Here is a 17,420-nt window from a genome sequence, read left to right on the forward strand (position 1 = left end):
CTTGCTCTGTACTTGAATAGTCATGGCCATCTTTGCTACTCAAATCTTTTTTTCTTCTTCAGATTACCTCATATAAAGGCAAACATTTGTAAGATAAGAAACACAACTGTGACCCAGCAAGTCCCTCATAAATCAGATGACCATTTATCCATTTCCAGTGGCAGTGATGTAACAGTTTCTCCTCGCTAAACGAGAAGAGAGGATCTTAAGGAGCAGCTGATCAATGAGGGTCTTTAGACGGGGCTTTGTGAACAGAATACCGAAAAGGCCTCTGGGAAAAGCTCGCCCGGGGTCGCCCAATCATTCAGCAGAGGCTCAGAGAGCCAGTTAGCTGGAAGCGAGAGGATCTGTCTCTAAACACAAACTGCTTCACTCTGGACAAACAGGAGCGAGGGAGGGCAAAGGGACACTGGCTTATACAGTTACAAGGTCTGAATATTAATTAGAGGGATACTGGAAGCTGAGCTAACCTCTTCAACCCTGCTCTGTTGGTATTTTCTAAACATTGAGCTCAACTTTGCTCTCTTAATCCTCTTGCCTTCACAGAGGTGCCAGCCTGTGTCGTCGGTGCCGCTAGCTGCAGGCGATACCTGACCTCTCAGCCCGCTGCTCGAACTTTGGATGCCCCCTCTGTCTCAGCAGTTGTAAGGGTATTTAGAGGCCTAAACCATGGTGCTTTGGTACTTGCACGGTGGATTAAAGAACATTACTGACTGCCTGACTTAAATTTGGGATTATGCAAGCTGTGATGAAGTGCCCATAGTCAATTGTGTCTGTTGAAGAGGCGATGCTTATATCTTAAAGCATTAGAGGTTAAAATGCTCCAAAATGCACTTGGCATAAAATGTCTGAAACTCACAGTCGGCTTCATTTAACTTTAATTTAATAGTCACTCATTATAGTGTTGTAATATTTTATTGTGTGTGACCTTTGCGTTGACATTGAGAACACAAGGATATTTTATTGAGGACTAACAATACATCGTTTTAGCACACAGTATTAAATGGACATTTATCAGCAGTTGTCATCCCAGTATATCAGTATGGGCAAGCAGGGACCAGCACCACCTTCCAGTAGGACCAGTAGGTTTTTATCAGTCCATTATGCATTTTGCACTGCTTTCTAGTGGGACCAGTAGGTTATCAGGCGATTCAATGGCTTGCTCTGCCTTCTAGTAGGTCCAGTAGGTTGTTATCAGCCAATTCAAAGGCCCACTCCACCTTCTCATGGGACCAGTAAGTTATCAGCCCATTCAAAGGCCCACACCTCCTTTTAGCAGATCCAGTAGATAGTTATCAACACATTCAATGACTTACTCCACCTTCATGTAGGACTAGTAGATTGTTATCAGCCCAATTCAAAGGCATTCTCCACCTTCTAGTATGCCCAGTAGGTTGTTATCAGCCCATTAAGTGTTCTGCATTGCTTTCTAGTAGAACCAGTAGGTTGTTGTCAGCCCATTCAAAGGCCTGCACCCCTTTAGCAGGTCCTGTAGATAGTTATCAACTCATTCAATGGCTTACTCCACCTTCATTTAGGGCAAGTAGATTGTTATCGGCCCCATTCTAAGGCCTGTTCCACCCTCTAGTAGGTCCAGTAGGTCATTATCAGCTCATTTAATGGCCTGCTCGACCTTCATGAAGGGCCAGTAGATTGTTATCAGCACATTCAATGGCCTGCTCCACCTTCTAGTAGTACCAGTCGGTTGTTATCAGCACATTTAATGACCTGCTTGACATTCATGAAGGGCCAGTAGATTGTTATCAGCACATTCAATGGCCTGCTCCACTTTTTAGTAGGTCCAGTAGGTTGTTATCAGCCCATTTAAAGGCTTGATCCACCTTCTAGTGGGTCTAGTAGGTTGTTATCAGCCCATTTAAAGGCTTGATCCACCTTCTAGTAGGTCCAGTAGGTTGTTATCAGCCCATTTAAGGGCTTGATCCACCTTCTAGTGGGTCTAGTAGGTTGTTATCAGCACATTCAAAGAAATAATAAATAAAAAGAAATCAACGTAAATTCCAAAATGCAAGTAGTTATGAGGAAGACGTAATTGCCAGAAGTAACGGGTTATGTAAAACCATAACACACTGAAGTTAATTAACTTAGTTTACTTTAAGTTTCACACAGGGCACAACACAGTGTAAGATGTTAATTTTGACCTTAAAGATCCCTTTACATGTCCATTATTTATAGCTCAGATTAATCTGCAGAGACATGGACAGGAAAGTGCTGTTTGTTCAAGATAAAACGGGTATATTATATTCCTTTTATTTATTTTTTTTTAAATATGTGCATATAGAAAAACATGAGCTTACAGACTTACTTTATTTGCTTTCATAACTAACTAATTCGCTTTTATATAAGGTGCTATACAAACAAAGTTTGATTGACACTATACTTCAAAGATGTGATTATTCTGCTGCAAAAAACATTATACCATTGTTCCATTGATAGATTAAGTTGCATCTAAGATAAATAATGTAAAAAAAATGTATACATTATGTTGTCATTATGTGCACAAACAACAGCATCTTTGTAAGAATGCAGGAGACTACTGTATGTTTGCATACTTTTATTAAACTCCATAAAACACCTTGAGCCATAAACACAGAGATACAGCATATTCCAGCTTTTGAAGAACATCCAATAAACATCTAACAAACTTTTGTTTTACTCTCCCATCCACATGCACACAAATAAATATGTTACTATTAAACAAATACAACCAATTTTATCAGCAAATAAAGATGTGTTTCATAAAGAGCTAAGACCTTAATCTATAACGGACTGAAAGCAAATATATTCTGGTTTGATGACCTGTCTCTGCTGGTTTGTCAGATCTGCTTTGTGACGGGATATGAGAGGCGGCTCGTGAAAGTCTATCAAGCTGTCACGGCGTTGATAGCGTGGCAATAGTGTCATCGCTCCCCCTCTGATGGATGATGGACCCTGTGAAGACCGACTGGTGGAGACAGATGACTGACTGTGATAGTGTGAATGTAACGTCCCCCCAGTGAGATGGAAGCAGAGCCTGGGTTTCGCCGGAGCGAGCGGTGGGACTTTTTTTCCCGGCTTGGAGGCAGTTAAATGCCGTCATCGTGGGAAAAGGTACTTATCTGTCTGGGCTGATAGAGGAAGGGAGGACTTGTGAAGTAGTTGGTTACCTTAGAGCCAGATTGGCCTTGAACGCAACACGGACACAAATTAAAAATCAGACAGCAGAGCAGAGAGAAGACAATCATAACAGTGGTTAAAACCCAAGGTAAAACATTATTATAATCATGCCGAGGCCAATCAAATTAAACCTGGTGGACTGCAGCCCCAAGTTTCACCCCGAGGTCCTCTGATTTAGTACTCGTGTTCTTGGGTGCATACAGACTAATTCATCAGCAGACAGAAAGCAGCAGGAGGCCCTGTGGTGGAGCTGCACAGGAGGCCACAGCTCTTGTTGTTACTTCCCAGAGGCTTTGCACTTTATTTAGAGGCTGGGCTCTTCACACTGGGAAAGAAAAGAGCATAAACAAGTCACTGTGCTCTTACAATTAGTCAGGAAATACTATCAGTGCCACTATCCTTTGTATCATTATTCAGGGTGGGTGGCTGGAGACCATTTTTTTAGGACTTTTATTTTGTTAGAAAATATATAACCACTTTCTACAATGCTCATAATGCATTTTAATTTTCCTATAGTACTGTTTAATTCTAGTTATAAGCAGTGGTGGAATGTAACTAACTACATTTATTGAAATACTGTACTTAAAATTTTGAGGTACTTTACTTGAGTATTTCCATTTTATGTAACTTTATACTTCTACTCTGCTACATTTTAGAGGCAAATGTTGTACATCATGTGTATTCCACTACATTTAGCTGACAGCTTTAGTTACTTTTCAGGTCGAGATTTAACCTCTTACCATACGTACGGACTCCTTTTTTTCTGAGAATGTGGCGTTGTGGGCAATAGATGTTTAGGGGGAGATAGCAGGTCAACAATAAATGTCACATGGAAGTGGTGGACATCATCTGAAAGCTATGAACCTGAAGATCATTTTGATTATTTTCTCAGCACTGTGTCAAGTTGTTCTGGTCAAAAATCTCTAATAAACATGACTTTATCAATTAATTAATTAATTCATTATTAAACCTATTATGGTTTTTCGGGGTTAAGGACATTAATATTTCTCCTTTTGAAGTCCATTTCCATGTTCAACTATCAGTTGTTGCAGCAATTTTTGGGTTGATACCTTTTGTTGCACACATTTGGTGCTAAATTATGCTTTTTTTTTTTCAAATCGAGAATGGATAAATTGAATCAAAAAACCCTCCAGAATATTTCATCAATATAGCATAGACCTTTTGAACAACACAGACAGATTCATGCTGTGATTTGGTTTTAAAATCTTTGGGCGTTGGATCATTTGGACAATGGACCTACAAGTTATCTAAGGAAAACTCACAGTGTGCCAGAGTGTAGTCAATTTTTGAGGTTTGTTATTGAGGTGCATAATGAATGTAGAAAAGTGCAAAGTGCAGAGCAGCATTGAGATACATGACATGTATGATATTGTGCATATAAAGAGATTAGTGCGTAACAAGAAAATATACATATACAGTCAAAGTATGTGGACACAGGACCAGTACACCCATGTGCTAGTGTTGAACATCTCCACCTTCAGTTTGGGTGAAAAATCCTCTTCTAAAAACTTTTCAAACTTTTTTTGCAGGAATTTTCTCCCATGCACTGACAAGATCATCAGCGAGGTGAGACTCTGTCTTGCTGTCGGCATACCAGTTCATCCCAAAAGGTGCTGCTTTGGAGATCAGGGCTCTGAAAACTGTATCTTTATGAACCTGGCTTCGTGCTTGCACTGTCAAAAACATCAGTGCATGCTCTATCATTAAGGTTTCTGAGCTAAAAGCATGAAAAAAAACGTCTGAATATGAATATTTGCCACCTTTTCTCATGTCCCCAACCTTTTGTCTGTCACTTTCAGCACAGCCAGCGAGGCTGTTGGCAGTGCACCGTGTTCAGCTGTACATCTCTTGGCACCCCTTCATCCTCACGGGGGTCAAGCGAAGGGAGCCGCAGAGTGACGGACGGGACCTTTCCTGCGCTGCAAGGTCGAGCAGATGGCAGCGAAATAAACAGGTCAGATGCCTCGGACGGATTGGCCCGAATAAGACAAACGGACCACACCGACTGCTTCTGTTCCATCATTCAACCCGGGTATCGAGCGTGACGATGTAAAACAAGCAGCCAAATCCCCCAACAATGACTCAACTGGAGCTGGAATGGCAGCGTTCGCTCACACAAAGTGGATAATAACTTCCTCTTTCATTGGCAGCGGAAGCCATCATCGGGCAATTTCGCTTTATTCCTGACCAGCTTTAATTATCCTGCAATGAGGCCTGTCATAACCATTACATCATGTAGCAGAGCACTGTGGCAATCCCAGGGGCAGCATCGCGGGCCGAGCCAATGAACTCCCATCTGGCTGCCGCGGAGATGTGACTGATGCTTGATTTCCTGCAGAGGGGAAGTGGAAGCTGCTGCGCGTGTCACGTTTTCTGCGAACAATGACAATTATACGAAATGGAGTTGTGCAAATGTTGCCCTCTAAACACACACAATAGTGTTTAATAGTCGTATTCTTATCAACCCACTGGCTCAGTGTGCCCTCCCTCAGCATATCTCACACACTTTATTCCCACACTGTTTTTCCAGTCCTTTCACTCCCCTTTCGCTCTGTTGATGTTCTCTTATTCTGCCACGCGCAGAGCATTCCTCTCCTTGTTCAAACACTGCCCCCAGAATTCCTGCCCTTGTTATAATACTCCCCCCCTCTTTTTTCTCTTTCACTTTCTTTTCTTTAATTTTCACTCCCAAGTCCGCAGCGCTCCCACCTCTGGAATGCAAAAGGCTCTCTTCCAAGTCCCGCGGAGGAGAGAGCGATGCATTGTCTGAACTGTCGCTTTGTTGTCATCACGACTCAAGGGCAGCAAAATTGTTGTGAGGAGAAATTACAACTCTGTCTTTCTGATATCGGCTTTGTCCTCCTTTTGTTTTGAAGTGTTGAAAAAGTATCCGCCACGAGCGGGGCCATTGATGCAATTGAGGGCACCGAGGGCGACCTGAGGGGAGTTTACATTCTACAATTAGGTTGCTGCTCATGGTGTTTGTTTGACAGGCTGATTACAGTGTTTCTGCATTGAATATACTGAAATAAATATATTGGCATTTCGAAAAATAGCTTGAGAGTTAGGCTGTGTTTGAAATTGCATACTCAATCATTATGTAACTAACTGTATCCCAAATCGGACACCGTTCGGCTTCGGCTAAGATTCTATCAAAATTTCATATTAACTGCTAATATAAATGATCATTTTATGCTTCCAATTAATTAAATGGTGTGAAACTTAAGTCTAACTTCTTATCTTTCGAACTGTGTATTGTTTTAACCGTGTACGTTAGCCTCGGGTTTACCAGAGTCGGCTAAAAGAAGCTAACGCCGGTGAATTAGCCGTTCGCTAACTGTATCCCAAATCAGACACTTGGATCTCCTCACTGTAAAACAGTCGGGGCTGCTGAGTTTTTCGGGGGAAATTGGATGTTTCTGGGTGAGCCAAATTAATATCAATATTATCAACCATCATTATCAACACACCCGGACCGTACTTCTGTCCTTCACAATAAAATACAGTACAGTAAAAATACAGATGTATTTTTAAGAGTGTCGCCTGATCGTTCTTACTGCTTTCTCCCATCAGATTTAATTTCGTATTGCAATTAGACATGTAAATCTCCATGTACATGAATTAAATTTGACATGTAGATTGTTAAATATGTATGAATCAGTTACGCCTACACTGGTGATGGCGATCTTATTCAAAATGGCCTTGAAAACACCAGAAAGTGCAGCACTGCACATGTGTCCGATTTGAGATACAGTCTCTATACTATATACTGCCTACAAAGTATACCAATAAATATGCTCCAACCAACAGGCTGTTCATACTGATGTAAACCATCGTCTGTATAAATAATGGACATAGTTACCGTGATGTCACCCATTGGTTTGTGGACTGCCTGTTTGAAGCATTTACTTCAGCGTTACACTCATGGTCATCTTTTTGTCGCATGTACATTACTTAGCTGAAAAAATGAACAGCGACTCCTTGGAGTGTCTATTAGTCCAACCAAATGCTGAACAAGACATTTTTAAATGAAGAAAATGTTCAAACAAACTGTCATGAAGTGAAAATACAGTGTGAAAGGGTCAAAGTAATGAGACCAAACTGGAAAATGACAAACAAGTTCCGGCTATTTTAAAGTCCACGTTGCCATGGATACGCATTGATTTTCTTCTCTTCTGTTGACGCCTCACCTTGTTAGCCACCTGTCAATCAAAGGTAGCCACGCTCCAAATCATACGATTTTTTATCTTCTATTTTCTTCTAAATTGGACCATTATTTACACTATTAACATCAAATTGTCTCAGAGAAGATTTTTTACTAGCGATTGAGACCATAGTGTTGCCATGAGAATGTTTTCTGAGGTAATAAATAAAGTGAGAAGTCGACTCATTTTGTATTGAAATGAATGGACCCAAATGCTTCTGCAGCCGCCGTCAGCGCCCCCTGTTGGATTTTTTCGGTGGAATGCAGCTGAGACCCGGAGGTTGCCGCCTGGTGTAAACTCAAGATATACGTCTTCTCTTCATCACATGACTATTGATCACAATGTTAGCTGTCTCTGGATGGGGATTAGGGCCAGGTAGGAGAAAAAAATAATGAGAAAAAACTTTTTGAGTTCAGGAAAGTAGACTTCAAGCTACAACTTGATTTTCCTCAATATGTCTAATATATGTCAGATTTTAGCAGATTTTCCCAAAACAAAAGTTTTGGTTAAAGTTGTGTTAAATATTGTGGTTATTGCTCATTTTATGACTTTTCTCAACATTATATTTCAACTTCATTTGTGCGTTTCCACTTTATTCTCGAATTTCATCCTTTTTTTCCCTCCTACCTGCCCCTAATCCTCTTCCTACTGTGCATTTTTACACCTGGGTAAGAGCAGATTTGGAGAGTTTAGAACATTTGATGCTTCTGGAGTTGACTTTTATTTTATAAAACCCATAAAGTTGGATTAATTTTGTTTTCAGACACAATCCTCTGTTAACTGTGGTTTCATTTTCATTGTGATATATTTGGAAGAGAATGATCAATAGATTAAAAGTTTTTATACGCACATATACACTTTATCTGTCAAGAATAAATCACATTTTACAATCAATTCATAGAAAGAGTTAAAAAATATAATATTCCAACTTTATGGGCGGCCGTGTATATATATAAATATAATAGAAATGTAATATTTGGCTACATGAGTCTACTTGTGATCCCTAGCTCCTCAAACATCACATTGAAAAATATTAAGTATTTCACAAAAACAAAAAAACAAATCTTAGAGTCAAAAACAAACATAATTGTGACAAAATATTCCTCAATGTCACCTCAGCAATCGTTTTTCTTTCTTCCATTAACTGTTTTGCCTTTTAACTGTTAATATTTGACTGAGGTTTCATACTCAGATCCAACTCCCCAAACACCAAAGCCAACTCTGTTTGCTGATGAAGGTCATGAAATGTGGATAAAAGCTCTGGAACAGCTTGTGAATTACCCTACCACTACCCAGAATGCACTAAGGTTTATAGGCAAAACTATAAAGCAGCCAGTATCTCTTTTATATCTGGCTTATGTGGGGAAAAAAAGCCTAATAATTTGGTAATTCGGCACTGTTTACACAAGTTTGAGTATTTTCTACAAACACTTCTGAACAAGGCAGAATAAATGACACTTGATGCTAATGACTCTTTGTGTGGAGCAACACTTATCTCAAGCCATTACTGGGAATTTTTCACTCGTGATGAGCAAAACACGATTTTTAAGGGCTCGAAAATGGATTATCTTGCCACGACACATAACTCTGCATTGTGGCGTCGCTATTATGGCTATATATCTTTTACACTTATGGCAGTTAAAGCAGCAAACTGTCATTACTGGAGATGAGCTCGGCAAGTGTATGAAAAGAGATGTTCACAAGGCAGATTGGACGTTTTAAAGAAAAACAACCCACAACACACATTTGTTTGAAGATGGATTATACTTAGTGAGTTCTCTGTTTGCTTTCCTCTAGTTTGAGATAAACACAAGCAGGTTTTTTTTCTTTCTTTTCGAGCCATTTCTTCTGGTGAATGACAAAACTATTACAGCTCTGCATCAGAGTGGACACAATATGTTTCTAAAAATCTAAAATCATTAATGAGAAGACGCTGAGAAACACTCGCCGCCCTTGAAAGAGTTTTACAAAATACGAACGCTTTGTTCACCAAAGTCCTTGAGGGTGTTATAAAATGTTTTTTTTTTCTTTTTAATAATGTGTTCTGTAGCAACAAAGTATTTGAATCAGGTGACCTTTGTAGGGCCTTGTCCCACCAGAAATAGACTGTAATTGATGTAGTCCCACTTTCAAGGGGAAAGGAATGACAGTGCGGCTGGAAAAAAAAAAAAGCAATTTGAGTTGAGTCAGTTGATCTAACTTTCTGAAGCTTACACGCTGAAGTGTCTGTAAGCACATGTCAAAAAGAAGAGACATATTTGTGGTATGAAAACTTATTATTGCTGCTCTGCTGCCATGCCAGTGGAAATACCGCCACTCAGCTTCTCTCTCTCTCTCATTTCTTTTCCTTTTTTTCCATGGAAAGCTGGATTTGGGAAAAGCCTTCCCTCTCTCCTCCTTCTCCTCCTCCTTCAAGCCTTCACATCCGGGTCAGTTGGGTTGGTCGGAGCTCGATGGTGCCTTCAGGTACGCCTCGTAAACTCGTAAACTTCGAAGTTTGGAAGCTGTAAACACATCTTCTTAATGCATTTGAATGAATGTGGCACTTAATATTGTTTAATTACTTGAAATTAACTCAGATGTAACAGTGAGCCAAAGTTATAAAATGAATGTAAACATGTAGTGATTACTTCATTCATTTATTTATTTATTATTTAAATGAACTATTCTTAGTAGGGATGTCTTCGAAAAAAGAAATTCTCGGTTGACTAACACTCAGTTTTATTTTATCCGTCTAATAAAACAACTAATTTAAGTTTAGCAGACTATGACCAATACCACAAAATAGTCTGGTAAGAGGCGGTAACCCTAATTTATAGGCTCCCATGCATGCTAAAAGACACTTTAAAGTGGTAAAACTGCAAAAATAAATGCATAAAAGTAATTTTTAAAATGTGATATAATGCGTAAAAGTCATGGCAGTTATTGGAAAGGTTTATTTTGTACATATAATGAATAGATGGTTATTTAAAATTAGTTTGGCCGCTCACAAAGAGGGCTTTTTATTACAACAAAAGGACTTTTCTAATATAATATTGACATTTTGACACAATTTTTGCCAGGTAATTTTTAGCAAAATCACAATGACGTTATTTTTATTTACATTAAATTTAAAAATAAATAAATATTTAATTAATTAATAATTATTGTTAATAGTGTAAAATACATTCATTAAGGAAATACATAGTGAATATTAAGTTTTTCTTATTACTTAGGCGGGGCAGAAGCATGTATATGTATAGGGCTATATGTACTGTATGTGTGTAAATGTTTATATGTTTATGTACATCTGTATAATGGTGTCTATGTGAGTATGTGTATGTATACGTATATGCATCTAGCCTACGCTGTTGTAGTTTATGTTGTTGTTTATTTTTCGGTTCGGAAATAAGAATTAATAAAATGAAGGAAAAAAAAGTCTCACATTCTCCTAAATACTGTTTTTTTCTTCACTGGGTCGCTTTTTGACGCCGAACCCGTCGATCCCGATCTTCCAGACGCCCCGTGAAGGCACCACAAGTTGAGCAGCTCCCAGTTAATGCAAAGGCAGACTGATGATCCAGCTGCTGTGCGTGTGAGTGTGTGTGCGCGCTGACATGGATACAAGTGGCGTTTACTGTTGAAAAAGTGGACACATTACAGAGCTCGCGGGGACCCTGGCGGACTTCAAAGAGCGCTAAAACTTCTTCCACGGCCGCACTCATGTGATTTCCCCTTGTTTGAGCCATGTCCAAGAGCCTGAAGAAGAGGAAGAACCACTGGACTAACAAAGTCCATGAGAGTGTCCTTTGCAGGAATGAGGAGGGGGAGCTGGGGCTGGAGTTGAAGGGCGGCGCGGAGAATGGACAGTTCCCGGTTATCGGCGAGCTTCTCCCGGGCAGAGCGCTCTGCCACAGCGGCAAACTCTTCCAGGATGAACTCCTGCTGGAAGTCAATGATACCCCGGTGGCTGGACTCACCACCAGGGACGTCCATGCTGTGGTCAAACACAGCAAAGACCCCGTCCGGCTCAAGTGTGTCAAACAAGGTGAGTTTTTAACTTTCCCCGCATTCCGCACATTTTTCCCCCCTCCGACATTTTTCTTTTCTTGTGGAAACCGTTACACGCTTTTGTGTTTTGACAGCAGTGCTATTGTCTCCTAAAACTGCTGGCCAACCCCTCTACTCGATGCTATAAACAAACCATGCACACAGGGCCGGTTCAAGGCAGCTTATATGAGGGGGCAGTCAGACACGTGAAGGGGGCATCATGTGTACACTTCATGCTCCAGCGCTTTGTTTTCTGTGCTTATAGTAACGATGCTTTTTTCAATGAAAGGGGTCCATGTGTCCAACCCCAACCTGGAGAAGTGGGTTACACTTTGTCAGGCCTCTTCCCTCAGACCTGTACAACTTAGGCGTCCCACCTGAAGACTGAGCTCCTGCTGGTCTACACATTGTGTGTTTTCTGACTGCCCCGAATGTAACACACCCCCTTAAAAAGCTACACACATAGCAACAGGACCCTACCAACACAACCAAAACACGTCTAAAACACCGTTTTACAGCAACAAATGTGGAGAGAATATTATTTTTAGGGGTAAAAAAGGCTTGTAGGAGCAGAAACAGACGATAAAAAGTTACATTTAAGGGGGCCGAGCCCCCTTAAATAAATGTCTTGTCCCCTCAAATCACAATTTCAGAAGTTGAGAAAGCAAATTTTAATATACTCACAAAATTAATATACATTAGAATTTGACAAAATTATCCGCAGTTGCGGAAAAATCCGCCGAAAAAGGGACACACGATACACGATTGTTGGTTGAAATCTGTATGAAGGATGTTTTATTTTATTTTATTCATTTATTTTATTTTTATTTTTCAGTTCCCCCCCTGAGGAATTGCCACCTTACTAGGCTACTAGGCTAAGTTTAAACTCATTTAACAATTCTGATCCGTTAACGGGGTGTCCTGTATTGCATTTAACTTCTTCTGACCATATTTCCTGAACAAATTAAAGTCACAAATTTGATATATGTTATGGAGATGCAAAAGAAAAAGGCAAATTTGTGTGCTGGTCTTCACCTCTTAAGGTCACTGAGGCACAATTAGGTGGCAATCCCTATTATTTCTTTTATTTTTATTTTTCAGTTTCCCCCCCTGAGGGATTGCCACCTTATTGTGGTCAGGGGGTTTGCATGCCTCAGTGACCTTAATTTTTTTAAATAAATGAATAAAATAAAATATCCTTCATATAGATTTCAACCAACAATCGTGTATTGTGTGTCCCTTTTTCGGCTGATTTTTCCACTACTGCAGATAATTTTGTTTGTAATGTATATACATTTTTTTGTGAGTATGTTAAAATATGCTTTCTCAACTTCTAAAATTTTGATTTGAGGGGGCAAGACATTTATTTAAGGGCTCGGCCCCCTCTTGCCCCAGCATAGAGCCGGCCTCGATGCACATAAATGTAACTTTTTATCGTCTGTTTTTGCTCCTACAAGCCTTTTTTACCCCTAAAAATAATATTCTCTCCACATTTATTGCTGTTACAATGTGTTTTAGACGTCTTTTGTTTGTGTTGGTAGGGTCCTGTTGCTATGTGCTGCAGCTTTTTAAGGGGGTGTGTTACATTTGGGGCAGTCAGAAAACACACAATGTGAGTGCATGAGCATGCTTTCATCTTTGTACAGTAATAACAAATATATAATGCCGTACTGGTGCACTGTAGTATATCTTAAATGTCACACAGCCACCACAGGTCAGCATGACTGAATATCCAAAAGCCTGGGTATAATACCACTGACATAAATATTAGATTGGATTAAATATTGGATAAGATTAGAGTGGATTGCTCTTTATTAAAAGACTCCCAAACCAAGTCTGCTACACACGCACACCAAAAATTAAGTTCAGCAGAATGTAACATTAACTGTCACTTATTTTACATTAAGTTCATGTGCATAGAGGTACAGTTAGGCAAGTTAGTCTGCAGTTATGTCATTTTATTTAATTGTCATTAGTGCAATTTTTTAAAGCAACAAAGCAAATTATTCTGCAGTGTCAGCTTTTCTAATGTGAGTTTTGCTGATTTTTTATCATCTTATATGACATCTTATATGAGCTAATGATTCTTTTCATCATCGAATAAACGTTAGGTCTATAAAATGTAACAAAAAAGTGAAAAATGTCCATCCCAGTCCCTCAAAGTCCAAATTGATCAGTTTAAATGTAATGTTTTGTCAATAAATACCCAAAGATAATCAGTTCATGTTATGGAATCCTTTCCAGAACAGCATTTTCTGCCATGCATGAAAAATTACTTGATTTATTTATCGATTATTAGTTATATTTCTGTCAATCGACAACATATTGCAGCTCTGTTTGATAGTAAACTGGATAAATTGTGGGTTTGGACTTTTGATCAGCCAAAAGAAGAAGATTGAATATGTCAACTTCAGTTCTGGAAATTAGTAATTGACACGTGAAGTCATTAATCAAGAAATAATTAACCCTGGAAATCGCTGTTTGTTGCAGTTGTAGATGTATAAATGTCTGTGATACTCAATGTGGAAGTGTAATCCTTTGTTTTGTCAGTTAAAATCCAAATATATTCTGTTTATGTGATGAAACGCTGAGAACATGCATGAAAAATTACTTGATTTATTCATCAATTATTAGTTATTTTTCTGTCAAACGGCAACTCGTTTCATCTCTGTTTGATAGCAAACTGAATATTTTGTGGGTTGGGACTTTTGATCAGCCAAAACAAGAAGTTTGAATATGTCAACTTGAGTTCTGGAAATGTGTAATTGACACTTTCCAAGTTTTCTGACATTTCAAGAAATAATTGACCATGCAAATAACAGTTTGTTGCATTTTTGAATTGCAGTAGCCAGATCACCTAAACACCTTAACTCTTAAAAAACTCCCTGCATGAATCGTGCAAATGTTCCTATCTTGCAGTTGTAGTTGCAGCTGTACATGTATAAATGTCTGTGATAGTCTATGTGGAAGTGTAACCCTTTGGGACTTCACTTTCTCTCGGAAAGAAGAGAAAATTGCTTTACATTTGTAACCTTTGAGTCACATACAGTATATACTTTCTTTTTTGCAAAGCAGACATTTAAGTGTGCAATATTTATTATCCAATTTGTGCAACATTAAGTGGAATAAATTGGATTTGCAGAGGATATTGTATAAATATTAGAGCAAATCCCCAAGTCCCTATTTCAACATTATAGTGGTGTCAAGAGAAATGAAAAACACCATAAAGTATGAGAAGGTCACTGATATATTGGATGCCACAGGAAGAGCGGAAGTCCCCCCAGGAATATATATATATATATATATATATATATATATATATATATATATCAGGCCTGGACACTACAGTGGATTGCTGAGGCGTCTGTTGTGATTGTGCTGTTAAACTCTCCATATTTGTTGGAGACAGAACACCAATGTTGACTCTAAAAAAACAGCACAAATCATGCAAATTTCAGGTCAATTACGGTGATCAAATCACTCGATCAAACATGTCGGAAACGTGCGTGACAACAGCCAATCAGAGTTGACCTTTTCCTGCTCTACTACTGTTTGTAAGTTGTAAGAAGTAAACAGAAAGAGGGCAGCGAAATAGATGTTAGCCATGACTTGGAACAATAAACCAGGGAGGGGAAAACTTGGAAAGAGCAAAGGAAATTACAGTCTATCCACCGCTGTATTGAGACAAAACTAACATTCACAGCACGGCAATTCACACACAGGTATGGTGCATTCAGTAGCGTCGGAGCGGCTATGGTGCGTTCAACAGCATGGAACATATGAAAACTTACAGAGAAACAAGTTGTTACTGAATGGAACTTAGTTCAATAAACAAGTTAACAAAACTTTAACAACGTCTGCTTTCTCACAACAAGAAATATGTTTAATCATTTGAAGAAATATCAACCAAGTGATTATGCAGATAGCATGAAATGCCAGCACACGTAGCATTAGCAGTTCAGCCTTTACTAGCGGAACTAATCTCTAGTTTCTTTAGTTTTCAGTTCAGATGCTTTAAAACTGGCAGTTTAAAAACAATATAAAAAATTGTGATAATAATTGAGTATGAAAAAATATATCCTGATCTCTTTTTTTTGCCATATCGCCCAGCCCTAGGATCAGTTGACGGCCGGATGGTTGGGATAAAGGGAAAACTGGTATTTGCAGACATCCTGGAGCTATCTCCATATTTGTTGGAGACAGGACACACATGTTCACTCTAAAAAAAACAACACAAATCATGCAAATGTTCCAATCTTGCACCGACTCCATCTAACACTCAACTTTGTCCTCTGGGTGTGAAGCTCTATGTCGTCCGTCCGTTCGTGTCTTTGATCCGTGCAGCTAACGACGCCTGGGTGTGTTGCATTGTGAGCCGAGAGGAGGATCTGTGGGCTCTCATTTTGGGGTGAAAAAATCAGCCAAACCCCCGTAAGAGGCTTTGGATCAAAGTCTTAGCCTGGTGTGTTTGTATGTGTGTGACGGTGTGGGTGTGCGTTCACACCAGAGATTTTATTCAAAAGGCAGCCAAGCCTATATCAAACTAATGTGTTACTTTTTACCATGAAAAATTTATATCCTCCAGTGATTGCTCAAGTGATTGATATTCTCTGCTCGTGTTTTTGCACGATCGGTTGTTTACGGTGTCGAGTTGTTTTTTATAGGGCTGATGTGTACATTAGTAAACATGTTCTCCAGTAAATATTGTGGCGGCTGTGTCCTTACAGCAGGGTGTTCAAGAACAGATATTTTTCACATTGACTTCTATCATCTGTTTCATTAGATTCCTCATTGAGGAGTGAATGCAGTACAGTTGACTTTTATTGATTTGCATGCTCTAGAGGCAGGGAGTGCTTCCGGAAAACTTTATTTTGAATGCTCCACACTGGAATTACTAACTTTGATGCAATACCTTAAACAATATTGGTGTTTGACGAAATTTTCGATACCACAGGGAAAAAGACAAGAGAAGTTGAAAACTACAATTTTTTCTTCTCTTGGCTAAAATACAGAAATCTCCAAAATTACCAAGTTTTTGGCACCAAATCACAGCATGAATTCTAGTATATTGTTCCAAAGGTCTTGGCATATTGATGTTTATTCATTCTCGGTGTGAATAAAATTGCATAATTCAGCACCAAATGTGTGTAACAAATGGTATCAACCCAAAAATTGCTGCAACAAGTTATGGGACTTTGGATAGCAACATATTAATGTTCTGAACCCTTAAACACCTTAATAGGTTTATATCACTAATAAATTAAGTCATTTTTTATTAGTTATTTTAGCGGACAGGAAGTCGGTTGATAAAGGGCAAAAGCTAGTTCCTAAGAAAACAAAGCAATGGTTCTGTAATTTGGAGTGATTTTCGGTAAATAGCTACATAATTCAGGTCGATGATGATTACTTGTGACGTTGAGTTAAAACGAAACACTTAACACGTTTTGTTTAAAATACCAATATATTAAAATACCAATATAGTATATAGCCCTAGTCCTTAGTTAAAATCAACAATGATTAAAACCTTTTTAAATGAAAGAAAGCAGCATTCATCTTGAGGCAATGCACATGATCAGAAAACCTGTCAAATCATTATTTAGTTAATTTTTGTGAGTTGATATAAATGTAACTGATTGTGGTAAATGAGCGCATGATATCAAGTTTTTGTGATATCAGCAAATGTGTTATTATTGTCCAAAGTATTGTATTGTGATGAAACTTATGATTCCCACAAACCCTTTAACAATGATTACAATACGGACTTAACAAGCTCGGCAAAAGTTATGGAGGTCATGTCCATATATGGTAGGCTATTGTTGTTGTGTTTACCTGCATGTTTCACTACAAACCTATGTTTTTGCCAACATGATGCCATAAACAGCGGCATTATAAGACTTGGGTGCAAGCCAAGCATTTTCTTGCAGAGCCTTTTCTGAATTAAGAAAAAAACTGTGTTTGCCATTTCTGTGTGTGCTGCTTCCATCCACTCTT

General features: G+C 38.9%; 1 protein-coding gene and 1 long non-coding RNA gene across 2 annotated transcripts in view; both read left to right on the plus strand.

The window, feature by feature from the left end:
- Window positions 1–3,066: 3,066 nt before the first annotated feature.
- Window positions 3,067–5,076, plus strand: LOC131960377 (uncharacterized). The gene is made up of 3 exons (XR_009389654.1): window positions 3,067–3,108; window positions 4,725–4,805; window positions 4,995–5,076. It is a non-coding gene; the product is annotated as an uncharacterized LOC131960377 (long non-coding RNA).
- A 5,918-nt stretch (window positions 5,077–10,994) lies between these two features.
- magi2a (membrane associated guanylate kinase, WW and PDZ domain containing 2a) overlaps window positions 10,995–17,420 on the plus strand; it is a 383,066-nt gene continuing 376,640 nt past the window's right edge. The window contains exon 1 of the mRNA XM_059326084.1: window positions 10,995–11,427. Coding sequence (XP_059182067.1) covers window positions 11,127–11,427 — 301 coding nt within the window. The 5' untranslated portion in view covers window positions 10,995–11,126. The remainder of the gene's footprint in view (window positions 11,428–17,420) is intronic.

The sequence above is a fragment of the Centropristis striata genome, chromosome 22 (genome assembly GCF_030273125.1).
Source record: "Centropristis striata isolate RG_2023a ecotype Rhode Island chromosome 22, C.striata_1.0, whole genome shotgun sequence".
Classification (NCBI taxonomy): Eukaryota; Metazoa; Chordata; class Actinopteri; order Perciformes; family Serranidae; genus Centropristis; species Centropristis striata.